Here is a 21,143-nt window from a genome sequence, read left to right as displayed (position 1 = left end):
ACCGCTGCAAGCTTTTAATTAATATGGCTTGGCGCACGATGAGGCGTGACAAGACCCGTCATGCCGCGAAAACCAGTCCATCCCACGCGCCAGCCCAACTAAACATAATCCCTGGGCTCAGCTCCCCGTAAAAGGATAGATGAAGTTGGCGTTAAAGCAACAACTACTATAACGAATTAAATATTGAGTAACAAACATACAAATCAATATATTAAGCAATATCATTAAGCACCAATACTCATAATGTTTTCTTTAAATAATTTCCGTCTTTTGCATATTAATATTCCATTAAATTATGTAAATTTTCTAGTATAAATATAGAGTAGAAAATGAGAAATTTCAAAGCAAGGAACGGACTGCAAGGAAAATGTTTCTCCATTTTGGAATACTACTTCTTCTGTCCCAAGGACTCCTTGGTAAGATTAATTTTATTTAATTAATTAATACCCAGTTCTGTGTATTCTTATGAAGGAGAAGGTGTCAAATACATTAGAGCTTATTTCGTTAGTTGCTGGTGATATAACTGTTTCTAAATAATTTAAATCTTTATGAGAATTATTAAATTTTGCACCATCTGGACCGTCATTTGAATTCAAAGAATTCCTTCTATCTTTCTTTGGTTTCTGCAATAGAATAAATGCCGGGCCGTTGCAGGCATAGTTTATTAAGCATGAAAATGTAGCCGAATAAACTAAACTACGTTCACAGGCGAAGGGGGCCTTTCGGAAGCAATAGATGGAGACAGCCGAATTATAGGTGGCAAAGATGCCACTCCTGGTATGGCTAATTACCAAGTTTCAATTCGTGCTCATGAAAGACACCAAGAATGGCACAGCTGCGGAGGGTCTATTATAAACGAAGAGTACGTGTTGACAGCAGCTCATTGCGTTTATCAGTGAGTATATATTTCGACAAAAGCTTTCCATCCCTAATTACCTCCATTATAAATAATTACTGACATACGGGACTTTATTCAACTAATTTATTTTAATGAGTCATAATGAACTTTAATGATATTTTATTGATTTAATTTTTTATATTTATTTTTAGGAAAAACAAAAACGATATGTCAGTAGTCGTTGGCAGTCATACGATCAATAAAGGCGGCGACCGATACAAGATTAAGAAATTAATCCCTCATGCGAAGTGGTCTAGGCCGGTTGTAAAGAATGATATAGGCATCATACAGATCGAAGGCAAATTCAAATTCAGCGATAAGGTTCAACCAATTGAGTTGTTAAAGGAAATGGCACCCATTGGAAAAAAATGTCTCTTTACTGGCTGGGGATATACCAACCGTGTAAGATTATTATATTAGATTAACTAAATGCTTTAAGAAATTTATCAGTGTTCAACGGAGTGCTTTAAATAATAGAGAATTTTATTTTTGCACTAAATTAAGAAGCTCGCGTACGACACTAGAATATAAGCAAAATAATGAAATATTAGTTGCTATGAAACGAATGAATGCAATGTAATAGTTGAAGAGAGTGCCTACGTCTGTGTCTGTGTGTGATGACTCAACACTGGCAGAACCTACTTTCATTTTCATACAGCACACGACATATAATAAAAACTGACAAACCAAATTTATGTTCGAAGATCTTCAATATGCCGCTCGTTTTTTTTATCTCCAACGACATCTATCATATGAATCTCATTGCCCTCACCAAATGACGTAGGGGTGAGACCATTCCTTTTGGAATACCCAGAGATTCGCTACTCAAAGAAGGAACGCTGCTAGTATCTTCGGAACCTTTAGGCTTTACCGGCAAAGGTTCCGAAGATACTAGCAGCGTTTAACAGGTTTACTCCTTTTAATGAAATATTTAGAGTAATATTTTATTATATATTTAAGGGTTAAATTTTTTATTTATTTATTTATCACTAAAATAATTAAATAAATAAATAAAAATATTATTGTTTGTTATATATATTTGGTAACAAAAGGACATTAGCGAGAGGTGTCATTATTTTAACATCATTATTACAGAGACGCCAAACTGTACCAAACAATCTTCAAATGTTGGAGTACGTAACAATAAGCAATGACGACTGCACTAAACAACTAAAACCGCCCTATCCGAAATTGGTGCCCATAGACGCCGGACAACTCTGCGCTAAACGCCCGAACCTCAAAGGTGCATGCTATGTAAGTAATCAAATGTACTACAACATTTGTAATAGATGATAGTTTCACGTTACAATCAGGATTTATTTAATGGTTTTAAATATAAGTTCACATCAATCATAGCGAAGTAAAAACATCGTGAGGGAATTATGATTTCTTATACTGATGGAAAAAAGACTGATCATCTACACACCTTTGAAAATAAATGAGCAAATTTTGATCTGAGACCGAACGCCACAATCACACACTTCTGGATTATTGTTGTTGTAAGCCAATAATTATACATTAAGAATATGACACATTTCTGTATATCAAAACTTTTAAATGTTATTATCTCTCATGCAGGGTGATTCTGGTGGTCCTCTCGTCATTCAGGACGAGAAGAACAAAACTGTTCAAATAGGAGTCGTGTCCTGGGTAGTTCCCTGCGCCAAAGACTATCCTGATGTATTTGCTTCAGTCCATGGTTACTACGATTGGATACAGAGCAATATTAAATAAATTACTTCGTAAAACCATATTGAGTGTATTAAAATAAATATTGATTAAAAAATGAAATACAAGTATCTTTTATTATATGCAATATTCAAATTCAAATTCAGAAACATTTATGCATTTAGGTTAGATATCTACACATTGTACATTTATGAACGTCAATAAAGAATTACATTTTAAATGCTTTTCATTTTGCATTTACTGCCAGTTATCAAATCAAAGGGCGTAGAACGGACGAGAAGAACTGGCAATAAACTCTTCGCCGCTCTTTTTTAATCGCCAACTTTTTTATTTATATTAACAACTAGGAACTGCAAACATTACACCATATTCCACATGACATCTTTATATAATTAATAGTTAATTAATGTTAATATAAAAAAACATATATGTATCCTATTGTTACGAGCTAGGGGATCGGATAGAAACTGCCGTCGATTTATTCAAGGGTTTATTTTAATAAAATCTACGAGGAATTCGTTGACACTAATATCTTGAAATTATGCACAGAAAAGCACTAATAACACACACAATGAAACACTGTCACTAATCACTTAAATCACTCAGTACTTTATCACTGGTATCGCACTTATTTGCACTTTTTCTCTTCGCTGTTTATCGCTTGGAATCGCATTCAAAACTGAACTGAGTGGTCGCGTTTTGGCTCGCTTATATATCCCTGGGAAGAATCTCGAACGATGTTTCCGATGTTTACGAGAACTTTCTAGGCGGGAGCGCTACTGAGTAGCGATCGCCTAATTCTAGAAAGCGCGTACTTGCTATCTCTTTCGCACACTGCTACGTGCTTGTCGTACGACGTTCTAGAGTTCTCGGTCTAGCTTCGAGAAGGTTCTTATCTTTTCTCTCTTTCGCGTATCAAACAGTGCTTGTCTCTCACCTAGAAAATTCGTTCTAGAATATTCCTTCATCAAAGGGTTATAACCAGGCCTGAAAACGCCTGAAAACGGGTCTGCTGAAAAGTGTACCATTCATCTATACGTGTTCTGAAACCGACTGAAAAAATGTTTCAGCCTCCTGAAAACTACGGCAACATTATGTAAATTTTGATTTTCTAATATGTGATTGACCCTCTCCTGAAACGGTCATAAATCATATTTCAGCCTGCTGAAAAGTTCTCTAAGTAGTGGAAAAATCTAAAAACATTGCAGTTGACCCGTCTTCGTAACACTATATATCAGTAGTAGGTGGATATGGCAGAAATTGAAGCACGCACGTAGATTCTCGTGGGAACAACACACAAATTCATAGTCGAAATACCTGGGTTAAAGTCAATTTCGGCCGCGTCAATAAGTAGATAATTCGTGCATTCGCAGCGAAATTGCGCCTAAGGACAACGGTGGGTTTTAGTTTAGGAAGTAAGAACAAATTTGACTTATAATTAACAAGTTAAGTGAAAATTTTAATGGTACATGTAAGATCACTATAGTAAGTTTAAAGAATCGTTTTAACTATGAGCCATTATAATATGGGGTCAATCAAATGTATTATATGTCATGATCGGATCGGTGTATGTGGATAGACCTATATATGAAAATGACAGTTTAACTGTACCTGTAATCATTAAAAATCTATTTGATATGTTTTAAACATAGACATGTACAACTACTTGGTACAATTATACCATTAGTGAAGAAGTATTTTATAATTAATGTAAAAATAAGAAGAGTGGAGTAAGAAATTGTGGTTGATTTTAAGTTATTTTACCTCAAGATCAGAAAACAGTTACTTAAACTATGATTCTTCAATTTTTTATCTTAATAAGTTCAGTTTTATAGAGACCGCAGTACTATTTCTATTTTTGATTTATAGCAGTAACTAAATATGTTGCTTCTTCATTTTGCAGATTAGTTGTTGTGAGACCAAATCCTAAAAATATAAAGTATATGTATACCGCGATTATGCAGGTCCAAAATATTTTATTTAGTCATAACTTTAAATTTCTGAGAGAAAATAAAAGAAACCTTAATTTTAACACACCATTTAAATTAATATGTTATGAATTTATATTTTGAATTTAAATGAATATAAAATGGAAAGATGTGACATAACATACTAATGTTAGTTATTAGATATATTTTTATGTATTATGTTATTTCTGTATTTCATAATTGATGTTCATACTAATTAATAAATAAAATGTAATTATATACATAATAATGTTATGTCACATCTTTTCATAACGTCTACGTACATCGAAAATTAATTCGATCTTGCTGACATACTTAAGTCCATTTTGCAGCTTTTCATTTCAAATTTACCATAATATGGTAAAGTATTTACTTTTATTAGGTTTATTAAAGTAACATTTGAATTTAGAAATACATTTCATCCAGAGACAATATGACGGAACAAGGTGCTACGAACTGCAGCTCGGAACAACGCTGTCGACTTTGCGGTAGTGTATTGACATGCCGCTTGGCTACGAACGAAGCGTTTTCGACAAAACAATTACGCAAAAACGGTAGTGTAAGTCGAAAACTTTTCGACGCCAATATGGCTAGACCCCCAGGTCACTTGTGCTGTCCCTGCTTACGCCGCTGCTATGGTTTCGAGTAGTTCGATAGTCAATGAATTTATAATTGTTTCGTCAAGCCACAATTCATATATCTAATTGAAATATGGGGTACAGCATGCAAAAACAAAATTTCTAACTTACATACACTAACAAAATAAATTAAAAACGCATTATTTAGATACAATTTTTTAACTCAGACTTATAAAATCTACGAAGAAACCAAAACAACTATAAACATATAGTTATTTAATCGTCATAATACCCGTATCCTTAATTAAACATTAAAATAACTCTATCCATAGTAGCTTATCATTTAAAAAATCGAATACACAACCAAATGCAATACTCGTCGAGCGAGTTTGCTTATCTTGACTTATTAAATTATTTTAATCAATTACCATCTAAAATTCGCAAATTTAGTGTGTTTGACAAATTCAAAAAGGCAGTAAAGATGCATGTAGAGTGAAAACAGTTTTAAATAAAATATTTTTTTTTTTAATGAGAAATAAAATTCTTTAAACATAAAATCTAGTCACATTATTTCTCGAGGCTTCGAGAGAAGCGTTGCCACACCCGATCGAAGGTTTTCGCTTTCTTCAAACGAACCGCTATGTGTAAGGAATAAAAAGAAACGTAACCATAGGGACTTTGTTTATTTTATTAATTCAAGAAAACCCAAGTATTCAATGTAAGGTCTCCACTGCCATCAGCAATGGGATAGTTAAGGCTTATTGGCTTCCATGGTTTTCTTAATCCAAGTGGCATATTTGCTGGTCCTCGTATAGACATCAGGTTGGCCTTTAGCACACGGAATGATCCAGGAGAAAACACCACAGGATTTATTGTTGCACACTAATGATCCACCAGAATCACCCTGAAATTATGTTTAGTTACCACTATTATTTTATTACATTAACGTACACAATTATGTACTTAAAAATGAGTTTTGCGTTATTTGAAGCCTTATTATAGGCACAACGATTTCCTTACGAATAATGTTGTAGTGAAAATAGCATTTAAAATTCTCTACATTCTTATTCTTCTTCGTGCTCTCGGTTTAAATCTTTGGTTAAAGTTTGCAAGTAAAGGTAAGACAGACTAGGCAACAAATTACTAAAATCCCCGTCTACTGCAGCGCAAATATTTAGAATAGTAAAGAAGATTTTAACAATTACTTACTTGACAAGCACCTTCTTTGACCTTATTAAAAGTGCAGATGTGGTCAGGAGTAATGGGGTGAGTCTTTTCAAATTGTCGCAAATCAAAATTATATTTACATGCTTTTTCCGAAATAACTTTTACGTCCAACATTTGTAATTTATCAGGAAGGTTCTGCCTGTTTTGCTGTAAAGTGGTTTTATATTAATACATTAAGAACACTCTTATTCGTGCGAGTACCTACTAAACACATTGTGTGTGTGTTTAGCTTTCAAGTAGGTAAGTAAAACTAGATAGTTATCAGTAATAAATACTACAAACACCTGTTACGTAGCCCTATACCATGGAATCAGAATTTCGCAATATAATAGGTCCTTACATATGAAATTGGCGTATTTCGTACTGGCCACTTTATTCACGATGTTCTCCTCTTTGGTAAGGCATTCCAATTTCAAATTTGTACAGCTATTTACTCATGTATTTGTGCTTCGATGACCGTCATTCATTTGTTTTTTTCTTCTGTTTCTTTCTGTTTGCTTCACTCATTTTAAAAAAAACTTAAAGTATCGCATTATTTACGAGTACGAGTTCCGCCGTGGCACTAGTGCTGCGGAAACGACATAGAAAAAATGGATTCTTTACGATAATCGGAAGCGCTCAGCGCAATGGTTGGATCCTGGCCAGCCATATCCTGCCCCAAGCGAAAATTAACCCCAACAAAGTTTCTTGTAAGCGTTTGGTGGACTAGTGCCGGTATTGTTCATTGCAGTTTTTGGCTGATGTCTATTGCAAACCATCAACAAATGTAAACCATGAAAACCATAACCAGGAAAAGCTAGGGGCTAAACAACCTAGGCTGGTCAATCGCTCCACGCCACTGCTACTTCTTCGAAATTTGGACAACTTCTTGCAAGGGAAAAAAATTAACTCTGATGGGGCAGTCCAAATCGCCTTCACAGATTTTATTGATTCCCGTCCGACTGGTTTTTTTAGTAAAGGGATCAATGAACTACCTATGAGATGGCAAAAGTGCATAGAAAACAATGGTTCATACTATGATTAAGTTAATATATTATGTTTAAAAATATTCGACTTTTTTTCCTCCCATACAAAACGACAATTTCATATGTAAGGACCTAATATAAAGAATCACACGTGCCGCACGTTACGTGGTGTCAGCAATTATAGCCTTTCGAGCCTCATTGTTTATATTATAAATATTAAGTGAATTCAATTTCCTTACTTCAGGTTCTTTAGCTTTACATTTATAAATTAGTTTAAAACATTTGTTTATTTTTTTAACCTTTGGCAATGGCCTTCGCAATTCACCTCTCACATAAAAAATGTTCTTGCTGTTTCAACAAAATGATTCACCTCTAGATCAACGTGATATGGTCCGAGATCCCACTGTAGGATTAGTGCGTTCATCGAGTTTTTGTTTAAAACCAAATTTTTATGTTTATTTATAATTAGGAGAATATATATTTACTAGGTTGCCTATCAAAATTTGGCCGCCAATATTTTTAATTAAATTATTTAGAATTGATTTTTGGTAAAAGATTACGTTCATTTAATTTTTAAATAAAATAACGTCTACATCACGGTAATTAATATGAAGATTCTAAAAAATCACGGTTGCCGTTTCGCACATGGCCGCACTTCTTTGCAGCCAAGTGTAAACAGGTATGATTTCGATATATTTATACGTTTATAACGGATATCTATTAATTATATGTCAAATTGAAGCTATTTTTTTTCTATTAATTTTCATATAAGGGTGCCTAATTATATCTGGCCGCAAATAAGGGTTGCTGGCGGTTAAAGATGATAAGTATTTGAGGTAGAGTGAAAGAGAGTTAGCGCGTAACGCATTTGTCAGACAAGGACAGCGGTTGCCGACTGAGCGACGCTAGCGAAGCCATTGCGCATCCAAAATCATTAGTAGAGTCATTGTAAATAAATGGTCATAATATTTATATTTTTTACGACGAAACAATAACATTAGCGAGCACTTTTGGAATTAAAGTCGAGTACATTGCTTTTTTCGTTACACAAAAAATACGACTTCATCTTTATCAATTTTATTTTACGTTAATTAATATAATAATTTTTTACACAAATAAAACAACAATGTAAATATAAAACGTTGTTTATTACGAACTCCAAAACAGCGTGGTTTTTATGTTAGAATAAAAATGCCGCATCTGTTCAGTTGAGAACACTAACATTCGACGCATGCGCAATGGCTTCGCTAGCGTCGCACAGTCGGCAACCGCTGTCCTTGTCTGACAAATGCGTTACGCGCTAACTCTCTTTCACTCTACCTCAAATATTTATCATCTTTAACCGCCAGCAACCCTTATTTGCGGCCAGATATAATTAGGCACCCTTATATGAAAATTAATAGAAAAAAAATAGCTTCAATTTGACATATAATTAATAGATATCCGTTATAAACGTATAAATATATCGAAATCATACCTGTTTACACTTGGCTGCAAAGAAGTGCGGCCATGTGCGAAACGGCAACCGTGATTTTTTAGAATCTTCATATTAATTACCGTGATGTAGACGTTATTTTATTTAAAAATTAAATGAACGTAATCTTTTACCAAAAATCAATTCTAAATAATTTAATTAAAAATATTGGCGGCCAAATTTTGATAGGCAACCTAGTAAATATATATTCTCCTAATTATAAATAAACATAAAAATTTGGTTTTAAACAAAAACTCGATGAACGCACCAATCCTGCAGTGAGGAATTAAATACATTTGATAATTATGGCTCGTTGCCAAGAGTATGAAGTTGTTTTGCAGCATCACTAGTCTAGAAACAGATAATAGAGACTCTCCTATATATTAAGAACCTCAAGGCAGTCTGCTAAAATGTAAAACATTATCCTACTTATAAAACTGTTTTAGTATAATAAATTAATTGTTGATTCATGTTCTACACATACTCATATTTTAAAGATTAACTAAAAAAATAATATTATAATTATAAAATACACTAAGCTAACATTATAGAAACAGAAACTGTTAGTAGTGCTAAACACATAACTCCAAAAGGAACTTAACTTGCCTTTGATTTAAAATTGCAAATGTAAACTTAAAATATGAAACTGTCACTTTATATTTAAATCAGAAATATTACAATTAAAAGTACTTGCAAACTATCTCAGTTCTAAATTCCAAGAAGCATGCTAGAAAAATATTCTTCTGCGATGAAAGATCATCAACTTTCTCGCACCGCAGAATGTTATAAACAGTTGCGGAAGAAACTTGTACAAAGTTGCAATTATAAAATCATCCAATCATTACAAACATCACAATATACTGACTGATAATTTCCAATTAAATAATGTACTAGCATTTATAAGCAGCTGTTATTCCAACGCCACTTTCAAAAACATTGTCAAAATCATTCATTCAAAAATAACAATAATTTAAGAATTTTTATACACTGGAAATATAAACAAACAGGGTTTTCTCGTATTATATGAAAATTTTAAAGTTTTGACTTTAATAGGATTATTACGTTTACTTTTCCTATATATCCTATAGCCAATGCTTTTTAAAAGATAAAAAGAACGTTGTTTTTCCTTAGGCATATTTTGGATAGTATCATAGATTCGATACTCACGAGTAATAGAAATGCTTCTGTGAAATGACAGAATCGGCCTTTGTCGATAGATATTAATTTTACTTACGGTAGTGTATCCCCATCCAGATAATTTACACTTTTCTCCTGGTTCGGGGTCCTCGGTTGCTATTTCGATAGGTTTAACTTTGTCTGTAAATTTAATCTTCTCAGCAGTTCTTAATAGACCAATATCATTCTTCATGGGTGTGGAGGTGTATTTTTCATGGTTTATGATTTTGTCAATTTTATATCTAGTGCCTCCCTGAGTAATTGAGTTGGATCCCGCCAAAATGACCATGTCACTTGGAGATTTACTGAATTTTTTTAAAAATAAATAAATCTAATAAGTACTAAATAAGTATAATAAGTGCGACTAGACTTAGAATCAAAATATTATGTCTGTTTACAATCGATTCCAAATCTAGTCGTGCTTGTCCTGTTATATAAAATAAGCAAATACAAATTGTCTATGAATTTCTGTGACTAAGCATACCATGAAAGCTCAAAGCGTACCTTCAAATAAAAATGTTTTGTGGTTTTATGAAATCACGGTAAAAGTGATTTTTTTTTCACATTATACACATTTAACTAATTTTTTTGGAATAATATTCCATTAAGGGTATAAAATCGCTTTATCAACTTAATTTTATACTTGGAAAATTGCAGTGATAATGGGACTAATAAAAGTAGACTAAGTCTCCACCTAATATTTTTATTGAATTCTGTGTCTTAGAGAGTACGACATACATAATACTTAACAATTATTTAGATTATATACTCATATTAAAATAGCGTGGAGCAGTGGCACAAATGAATAATAGTCTATACACTACACGGTCAGCTGCTGCAAACTATGTGCGCCGTCATATTAGCCTTGGCTGCTATGACAAGCGCCTTTCACTTTATCCCTACTCCGCGGCCGACCGTCACGCGACATGCGCCATACAGACCAAAAAGTTTGAGACGATGTGATAAAGTTTCACTTTAAAACACAGAAACACCTTAAGAGCATGCAAGTTGCGATCATGTTACTAAATTAGAAACAACAAAGTAGTTCACTTATATAGTAGAACACAAGTAACCAAGAACGCTATAACTTTTGCATGGAAAGACTATTTTTGGTACACAAGCGATTGAATAAAAATCAAGGGATTACCATAAAATTAAATAAAATGCTACTTACTTAGTCAGACAATGCGCAGCAGTGAGGACCCATCTGTCAGCAATTATGGCACCGCCACAGTTATGAGCGAAGTCGCGCTTCGTTAGCTGCAGAGATATTTGGTAGGGAAGGGCACCGTCTGGCGCATCTGAACCACCCACGACTCGACCGGATGCGTCGCCAGAATCAACTTCTGAGTCCTTAAAGGTTTTCAGTTCTGCGGCTATACAAATAATGATAAAATTTAGTTGTTATGCCGGGGGAAGACAAATCTTTGAAATCAGGAGAGTGATTCGATTTCGCTCACAAAAAAGCCGGGTAAACGGGTAAACAACCGTTAGGATTAAAGACATTTATTCTCATAATATACGTCCGTCAGTCAGTCACTTAAATGAGAACACTTACACGCTAACGTAACAATTTGAAAAAAAAATTTGGTAGAACTTGGATGAAATTTCAATTCCGTAGATTGGGATCACTCAATAGATGGTATTTTAATCTTAATTTGAATATTGCTAGGCTGCCTGCACTTTTTATATTTTGTGGGAGTCTATTACACCGCAGTACTCCCCCAACGCTCAATGTTTTTTTACCGTAATTGGTTCTTTACTTAGGTAGAATTCAATTATGAGGGCGAAGTTTTTTGCGCTTTTGATTATTATTATTTTAGTGAAAGTAATATTAGTGTGTATGTAGTCATTTAAAATGTTGTAGATTAATAAGCTGTTATTGTATTGAAATAACTGTTTTATACTCATAACTTTTGTTTCTGTGTAGATTTCTTGTATAGAAGTTAAGTATGGGTAATGAAAAAGCAATTTAATTACTTTATTTTCAGCAATTTGAAGATGTAAATTTGTTAGTTTTAGTTGCGGCTCCCCAAATAAGGTAAAGAAGGTGTGATTTTTCCAAGAATTATAAATAAGAAGACGGACTTTACGAGGAAGGCGCCGAACTATGTGTCTACGGGAACATCTTAGAGAAGATAGTTTAGTTATTTAATGATTTATGTGCGTTGTGCATGTTGTTATTGTAAATGTATAATCCAAGATATTTTCGCTTTTCTTTTCAATTAGAGGTACATTATTAAGGTGTTGAATGTCATTTCAATAAATTAAAAACAATAATAGTACCGTTAATTTTAGAATAAGATGCCACATGCCTCCCGTGAACTGTCAATTAGAATGCTGCCGACTCGCACTGATGTTGAGGGTTGAGCCGTGAAAAGGGGACTGTGCGTAATAATAGGCAGTGTTCAAGTCGTGATGAAGTGCGTACATATTTGCGTCGTAGCAGGAGCTCGTTCACATTCGCGTCAAAATAGGTCGAGCTCGCGTTCATGTCGTAACGGGTCGCATTCACGTCGTATTAGGCCACATTAACGTCGTAATAGGTCACGCTCGCGTCTTGATAGGTCACGTTCGCGTTGTGATAGGTCACGTTCACGTCGCGAAAGGTCACGTTCGTGTTCGCATTCCAACCAGATAAAAGGGGTTTTATCTGGGGCGAAAGAGGTCATTTTAGGGATAAGTGCCCTAAAAAGAGTAATATACCTGAAACGACTGATGATAGGCGAGTTTATTCTTTTTGTAAGAAACGTGGACACAAAGTGATTGTTTTGGGAAATTTTATATTTAATTATCACTTCTTGTTCTATCTGGTTCCTATAAATATATCTATAAGGTGAAACTTACCAAAAACGCCGCAGAAAAGTACGCCGACTAGTAGATAGTTAATTAAAGACATGTCTCTAAATTGCGTGTGTTAAAAATATATTCCATTTATATAGGAATTGTCTTTGACTAAGGAAGCGTTTACCATGAAGTGAAATTATTTAAAGAATATACATTTCTATCTAAACTGTATATATATACAGATATATATATATATATATATATAACTGGGGGAATGGTAGCTAGATCGAGGACGTATTTTAAAAGAGATTCAGATTTATTTATTCTGAATGTATCAAAACAAAAGTTCTTTCCTGTCGAAATAAAATTAATACAGGAAGGACTTTTTTCCTGTATCAAACGCAACTAGGCTTTAGATGGGGTCATAAGCTGCAAATTATTTTTCCACATTGGGAAGTGGCTTGTTTATCCACTTTGAATGTTGAATTGTGGAAGGTCCCATAAATAATAATCTCATTAATCGCCGATGTTACAGGTGTTTATATATGTTGGTAATAATTCATTATTGCTTATAACAGGTATAGTATAGAAAGTCCTTGGTAGATTTCAGACTAAATTAACTTGGCATATTCATTTCAACTTCAATTATTACATCTTGTATTCTCTTTCATTCATCTCTCTTTGCTGTTGATGAGTTAACTAAGTCGGAATCCAATATATTATCAGTTCCTACCATTGTATGAGGTGGCGTTAAGTCGTCATTTTTAGTCTCATCAGGTGAATTTGCATTAGTTGATGTTAAATGTATTTTAAATCTGAGTAAAGTGATCGTAAATAATGTTCTCTTTCTAATGTCACATTCCTAAATGCCGTGACTGTAATTTCTTTTGAATATAGTTTTAATAGGAATACACCTTACTGAATGAACAAGTCTGTATGGCTTATTTGAGTCCTTTAAAAAGTATAAGTTATCATAGGCATAACAATTTGTAACGTATCTATCTGTTGGATTTTGAGAACGGGGGAGCCTCTAGGTTATATGGAGTCTTCAAATGCTGTATTTTCTCTGTTATGTCGTAAACCGATATTCTAAATACATTTGCAATCGACCGAAGCTCTTGTAAGCATTTTAGTTTCTCGCGCCCAGTTTTACAATAGCTAGGATTCCAAAGCGCTGCATTTACTTAAAATAATTCGACTAATTTGCGGTAGAAGATGCAGAGAAAATTGGAAGGAGCTGGTACGAGGAGGGGGGCACGGTTGGGAACAGTATACCATGTGGGGCCCAATTTCGTCTTCATTGAGTTGTAAGCAAACGAAACTTTTTGAAGGTTTTTGAGGTATCATTCAAGGAATATAGCCTTGTTTTCCAGATGTACGCGAAAATGAACGTCATTAGAAATGTCAACGCCCAGTATTCAGCTATTATTACAGCGTAATGGGGGAAGGGGTTGACTGACTGCGCTGATGAAATAAAACTTGAAAAAAAAACCGAAACTTGGCGATTGAAAAGAGTAGCGGAGAGTTTATTGCCAGTTTTACTCTTCCGTTCTACGCCCTTGAATTGAGAACTGGCAGTAAATTTAAAATTAGAAGCATTTAAAATATATTTCTTTTTCTGACTTTCATAAGTGTACATTACATCTTCATAAACACGGTTGCTTAATCACATTTTTAGTACTTTGCTTAAATAATAATTATTTAACAAAAATAAAAATAAATGTCGATATATCTCATCTCTATATTATCTATTTTTGATATTGGTCGTAGAAAATAAATAACCTAATGAATTTTCAATAAAAAATTGATTACCTTCTTTTAATTAGTTTTTTTTTAAATTTCATTAGTAATGCCTGATTGGAAAAATTTAATAGTTTCGAAGATTTTTTATAATGTTATGCGTCTTTTCTTTTGTTTTTTTCATACTTTATTTTTAATTAATTATTATGTCTGATATCGATGTTTTGATATAACATATTATATACTTTTATAACATACATATATACAAGACAACTGATCTACGTAATAATATATTAATTAAACAACACTAAACTACCCACAGCAAGATTATAAATTTCTCTTATGCATTTTCAACGTTTGAGTCTCTTATTTAGAACAGGATTTTCGGCAAGTAAAACAGAATATACACCCAGAGCAACATGGTTTCATGCCAAAGAAATCCACTACTACGAATTTGCTTGGTTTCACTGAGGACATAGCGAAGGGAATTGACAACGGACAGGACCTTATCGGCCACGATTTACTTCTGCAGAAGATCTTTTCCATGGAAATTCATGGGTCATTGCTTAGGTGGTGTGACTCGTAATTAAAAAATAGTACACAACTAGTAAAGAGCCGAGGGCATGTGTCTAACGGTCAGCCTGTACAGGGTGTACCACAAGGATCGTAATAAGGGCCTTTATTCTTTATTATTTTCTTTAAATGACTAAGCATGTAATTTAAGTGCAATTTTAAAATGTACGCTGATGACTTGTACTGATGAATTGTACCAACATATTCAACACGATATCGACATTGATTTTCTGAAGGAGCAACTAAACAGAGTTAACATATGGTGCGGGCTGAAGAGAATGATTTTAAATGAAGGAAAGTGCTGCTGCATAAAATTTTCGAAAAAAAAAGAAATCTTCACTATTCACATACTGTATAAGAGGCCAAAAACTTCAAGAGGCTTAGGTATAAGAGATTTGGGTGTTGATGATATTGATGTGTTTTACAACAGTCTACCAACATTCCGTAACTTTGTTTTGCAGGCTCTTAAATCGTAATGTGGTTTAAGTTTTAATTTTTGTTTGTTAATTACTGTTATTTTTATCTTTTTAGTATTAGTTATTATTTATATTATTAGTTAATGTATTATTATTATTAAACAGGCATAAAATGAAAGGCTAAATAATAAGATCTGGACTTAACGAGTTAACTGTTCGAGTCAAGAAATGCATGGAACGAAAAAATATTAATAAATGCTCCATTGTCTAATGCCTCTCGCTCCTTTGAAAATGGTCATAGGATCATACGGTATACCTCTGTAAACTGCAATTTTGCTGTTAATTTTGCAGGGAGACTTGGGAGGACCTCTAGTGAAAGACACAAAGCAGGTGGATGTCGTCGAAATACTTTAAAGTTTCTTTTGTTAAACATTTAATATCGACTAATGAGTTTTTTTTCATTTCAAGGTATTTCTTAATTATTTGACATTTCAATTTACTTAACTTTATTTTTAAATTACCAATTGTATTGGAAATAATTATTTTTTTTTGATGTATGACGTCATAGAAATGTAATTATCGAAACACAAATGGAAGGACGGAAATGGGTCGATAGTTATTTATGTCTTCTTTATTACCACCTTATTGTATCGGGTATATTATTGAGCATTTAAGTGATTGAGGGAATTGATAGAATACAAATTTTAGTAATTATAAGTATAGTAATATTATTTGCCATTTTATAAATTTTGTAGGGATGTTATCATAACATGGTTCTGAAGCGGATTTAAGATTATTTATAATAACCTCTATCTCTGCTGAATCCGGTTCTATAACTCCAATCGTATTGACTTGGCTAGGGAGCTTGCTAAGATAATTCTTTAGAGATTGAGGATCACTTAAGATACCCTGTGCCAAGGATTTACTATTTACTACGTTGTTGAAATAATTAGCTATATAATTTGCAGATTCACTGCCTGTATTGTAAATTAGTAAGTTCAATGTTTTTCCGTAAATCAGATTAGTTATTAGTGCGAAACGGCTGTGTAACAATTCCCGAATAGGCCCACTATTCTTAGAATTGTAGATGGTAAAACGTAAAGTTTATTTACTCTCGATTAACTGGCGATTTATTCTAAGATTAAGATTTAACCTTGTATGGTCGAATCCAACCTAAGGGCTATTATGACAATCAAGATTATAATATTGTGTAAAAATTCTAATACTACCGTCAATACACGCACGAAGCATATTAATTCATTCAATCGTAAAAGGTAATAAATAATCTAAGAAAAACGTTAGAGAATATTTTTGGTTTCCTAATATGACTTCCATAGTAAGGGCCTACGTTGACCATTGCCTAATGTGTAAAATAAATAAGAACTATTCTGGTAAAAAGCAATCTGCTTTACATTCTTCTTCTTCTCATTCGGTACGCTCTTGCCAGAGCGGTCGTGATCGCTATTTAGTAGAAGTAGAAGGCGCAGATGTAATGCGCTTCACGACGCTCCGCCACCGCTGCCTATTGGAGGTCATCCTGCTGCACTGATTCAGTGTTTCTCCTACGGCGGACTTAATCTGATCAGTCCAGCGTGTAGGCACGGTAATATTATGTATACAGTATTGTAACTCGCCCGTGTCCTTGAAATAAGTACCTACAGCAGCACAGTACGTTAGCATGCGATAGGGCTGTCCACCTACAGCGTTTTATATATAATATTAATATTATGATAACATAAAATACTTCGTGAATTGAATAGAAAGTGTTCAATAAAAATACAAGATTTTTTTAATGGTAGATTTAATTAAAAAATCATGTTTATTTTTATCTATGTTTGATTATAACAAATAATATACCGACATAATTACCTATTATTATTATGTTGTATATGTATATTATGTTATTAAAGGAATATCTTTTACTTGGTTATAGATACCTGAAGCTACTTTACAATTTATATGTTTAGTTTTAAATGAAGTTCGGAATATTTCCTCCATCGCGCGGTTACTGACTAAAAACCAACACACCGTCCGGTCGTCACTGCGGCACGTCCGCGACTGTAGCATGCCGAGCGCATGCCGAGATCCGAGCGAGTAGGTATAGCTCGCGCGTCGTCTGTTTGTATGAAGTTACAATACTGTATACATAATATTACCGTGGTGTAGGTGACTTGCCGCGCGGTCTAGCGTCTTCCACCTTCCCCTGGACGACAAGGCGTTCTATCGACTGATTGCCACGCCGAGATACATGACCGAAGAATGTAAGAATGCGAGATTGTACTGTTGAAAATAGACGCTGCTTAACACCGTGTTCTTGAAGTATCGAGACGTTTGTACAAAACTCGGTCAACGATACTCCAAGCATTCTTCTCCAGCACCACATTTCAAGAGCGTCTATTTTCTGCATTTCAACTGGTCTTCGTGGCTTTTGTTATATTGCTGTTTCTCCATATCTTTTGCATCTTGTCCATCGCCGTTCATCTATGAATTATACCCCCATGAAGAACTTAGTAGGGTAGAAGTAAGGAAAAAAATTGTACCTTCTGTTATACAAATTTCTAAGGAATTTCTTTTGCACCCATTCAATCATATCCCCATAATACCTTTTATAATGGGACCATATGACGCAGCTGGTTTCAAGAATTGGTCTTAATAGTTATGAATATAGCAGCCTGGTGGCTGTAACCGACAGACCAACTGAATTTTGCAAGACAAATCCTTATCTCCTAAATGTAGCATCTGTAATCGTCATTAAAATGTCTCGGCGCACGATGGGCGTGACAAGACCCGTCATGCCGCGAAAACCAGTCCATCCCACGCGCCGGCCCAATTCCCTAAACATAATCCCTGGGCTCAGCTCCCCGTAAAAGGATGGATGAAGTTGGCGTAAAAGTAACAACTACTATAAAGAATGAATTAACGTTGAGTAACAAACATACAAATCACTACATAGTATAAAGTAAAGTCGCTTTTTCTGTCCCTATGTCCCTTTGTATGCTTTGTTTGCTTTTTAGTTATTATACATGGTGGGCATTGCTGTTTGTTATATTACTTTATGTTAGCTAAATGCGTAACAAAAGAAAATTCACGAGAGGTGGCATTATTTTATAATTTTGTAACGAACTTCCTTATCGCGCGTTGTGAAACGAGGCTAGACGGAAAAGATTCTTACGAAAAGTTGTCACGACACTTTTTGCTATAGTTGTTGTAATTCACCGGTTCTCGACCAATCACCAAAGTTAAGCAAGCGGGCGAGGTCAGTAACTGTATGGGTGACCGCATGGGAACACCTCGTGATGTTGTCTTTTATTTCTTTTCCTAGGGATAAGAAATGAAAACAACAAAATATAATACTACCATCGATGCAGTTTTTTTCAAGACATAAATAAAATAGAATCCAAAAAATATGTTATCTACTTCAAATACCACAATTATTACTAAAGCCTACTACTGTTTAGGTTTTAATAACATTATATTTGTTAATAATAAAAAAATAATATAACTTAAAAAAATAAAATTATATTACAAAGCCTTACTAATTAATCGAAAGGAACTTCGTTCTATCCGGGTGTCCCTTGATACCTCTCAAGTATTTTTTATTACAGAGACGTGAAACCGTACCAAACAACCTTCAAATGTTGGAGTACAAAACAATACGCAATGACGACTGCACTGAACAATTAAAAAGCTCGCCTTACCGGAGATTGTTACCCATAGACGCCGGACAACTCTGCGCTAAGCGCCCGAACCACAAAGGTGCATGCTATGTAAGTAATCAAATGTACTACAACATAATATGTAATAGATGCTAGTTTCACGTTACAATCAGGATTTATCAAATAGTTTTAAATATAAGTTCACATCAATCATGGAGAAGTAAAAACATCGTGAGGGAATTATGATTTCTTATGCTGATGGAAAAAAGACTGATCATCTACACATCTTTGAAAACAAATGAGCAAATTTTGATGTGAGACCGAACGCCACAATCACACACTTCTGGATTATTGTTGTTGTAAGCCAATAATTATACATTAAGAATATGACACATTCCTGTATATCAAAACTTTTAAATGTTATTATTTCTCATGCAGGGTGATTCTGGTGGTCCTCTCGTCATTCAGGTCAAGAAGAACAAAATTGTTCAAATAGGAGTCGTGTCCTGGGTGGTTCCCTGCGCCTTTGACTTTCCTGATATGTTTAATTCAGTCCACGGATTCTACGATTGGATACTGAGCAATATTAAATAAATTTCTTTGTAAAACCATATTGAGTGTATTAAAATAAATATTATTTGAAAGAAGAAATACAAGTATCTTTTATTATAGGCAATATTCAAATTCAGAAACATTTATGCATTTAGGTTAGATATCTATGGGCAGGCTGCCTCTAATTAATTTGATATATTTGTTTTAAATATTGTTTGATGATTTGCTTTTTTAAAAGAGTACCGAGAGTTTTTTACGCCGGCTTTTTCTCTCGGCCTACACCCTCTGTCTTTGCCGATGAGTAGGGATGCCTACAAGTTCGAATTGATTGACGTGGAATAAGTGATACCTAGATGATCTTATGTTCCAAAATAAACGTATTTTATTTTATTTTATTTTATCTACACATTGTACATTTATGAACGTCAATAGAGAATTATATATTAAATGCTTTTCATTTTGCATTTACTGCCAGTTATCAAATCAAAGGGCGTAGAACGGACGAGAAGAACTGGCAATAAACTCTTCGCCGCTCTTTTTTAATCGCCAACTTTTTGATTTATATTAACAACTAGGAGCTGCAAACATTACACCATGTACCACATGACATCTTTAAAATCATAAATATCATAATTAATTAATGAACTCATTAATGTTAAAAATAAAAAAACTAAGATGTGTCCTATATATCAGTAGTAGGTAGATATGGTAAATCGGAACTACACACAAATTCATAGTCGATACGAATACGATACGAATCTTGGTTTTGCGCACCATGTACATAAATATGCAAAAAGGCCTACAAAAATCTGGGGTTCGTATTACGAACAGTTTGTGGCTTCGAGAACATCAGTGCGATCAAAATCTATATACAACGCGCTAGTGAGAAGTCACTTGGAGTGCAACGCAATGGTGTGGGCCCCATATGAGGCTAAATACAGTCTCATGTTAGAGCGAGTACTAAATAAATTCACTCGCTACCTCTACAAGAGACTGTATGGAGTGTATCCCTTGTATCCGCTTATGAACCCTATCCTGTTTGTTCTGGGTATGGTGGGTTACGACCAGCTACGCCACGGAAGAGAGCTAGCTGTGTCAATGTATTTATTTAAGATATTTACGGGTCGAGTGCATAATCCGGATATAATGGAGACACTGGGTCTACGGGTACCAAGTAGAAACCTGAGGTTTACGTCTAAGCTTTTGGATGTACTGCGCGCACATTCCAACTTGGTTAGCAAAGCGCCACTCACGGGAGCAATACAGGTAATCAACAAAATTTCTATTGAGGTAGACCTATTTGTTTGTACAATGGCTGAGTTCACAGGAGTTGCTTGCTATATTGTTAATTAAAAGATTTAGGCATATAAGTTTTATTTTTTTAATGTTTTTATGTAGGATAATTCTATCGAATTAGTAGTAACTAATTAAGATAGAATAATGTG

The 21,143-nt window shown here is 34.1% G+C and overlaps 2 protein-coding genes across 2 annotated transcripts; one reads left to right on the top strand and one right to left on the bottom strand.

The window, feature by feature from the left end:
• Positions 1–355: 355 nt before the first annotated feature.
• LOC123689810 (chymotrypsin-2-like) lies at positions 356–2,645 on the top strand. Its single transcript, XM_045631441.1, has 5 exons — positions 356–416; positions 709–895; positions 1,051–1,300; positions 1,994–2,152; positions 2,477–2,645. Exons 1-5 carry the CDS (start codon positions 368–370, stop codon positions 2,630–2,632), a joined length of 801 nt encoding a protein of 266 aa, XP_045487397.1. The 5' UTR covers positions 356–367; the 3' UTR covers positions 2,633–2,645.
• A 3,060-nt stretch (positions 2,646–5,705) lies between these two features.
• On the bottom strand, positions 5,706–12,881 carry LOC123689799 (chymotrypsin-2-like). The gene is made up of 5 exons (XM_045631412.1): positions 12,822–12,881; positions 11,149–11,350; positions 10,033–10,279; positions 6,342–6,506; positions 5,706–6,036 (listed from the first exon to the last, which is right to left on the bottom strand). The coding sequence occupies exons 1-5, from the start codon at positions 12,871–12,873 to the stop codon at positions 5,884–5,886; spliced, it is 819 nt and encodes a 272-aa protein (XP_045487368.1). The 5' UTR covers positions 12,874–12,881; the 3' UTR covers positions 5,706–5,883.
• Between the last annotated feature and the right edge of the window lie 8,262 nt (positions 12,882–21,143).

The sequence above is a fragment of the Pieris rapae genome, chromosome 2 (genome assembly GCF_905147795.1).
Source record: "Pieris rapae chromosome 2, ilPieRapa1.1, whole genome shotgun sequence".
Classification (NCBI taxonomy): domain Eukaryota; kingdom Metazoa; phylum Arthropoda; class Insecta; order Lepidoptera; family Pieridae; genus Pieris; species Pieris rapae.
Note: the sequence above shows the minus strand (reverse complement) of the source record. Positions and strands in the feature narration are given on the sequence as shown.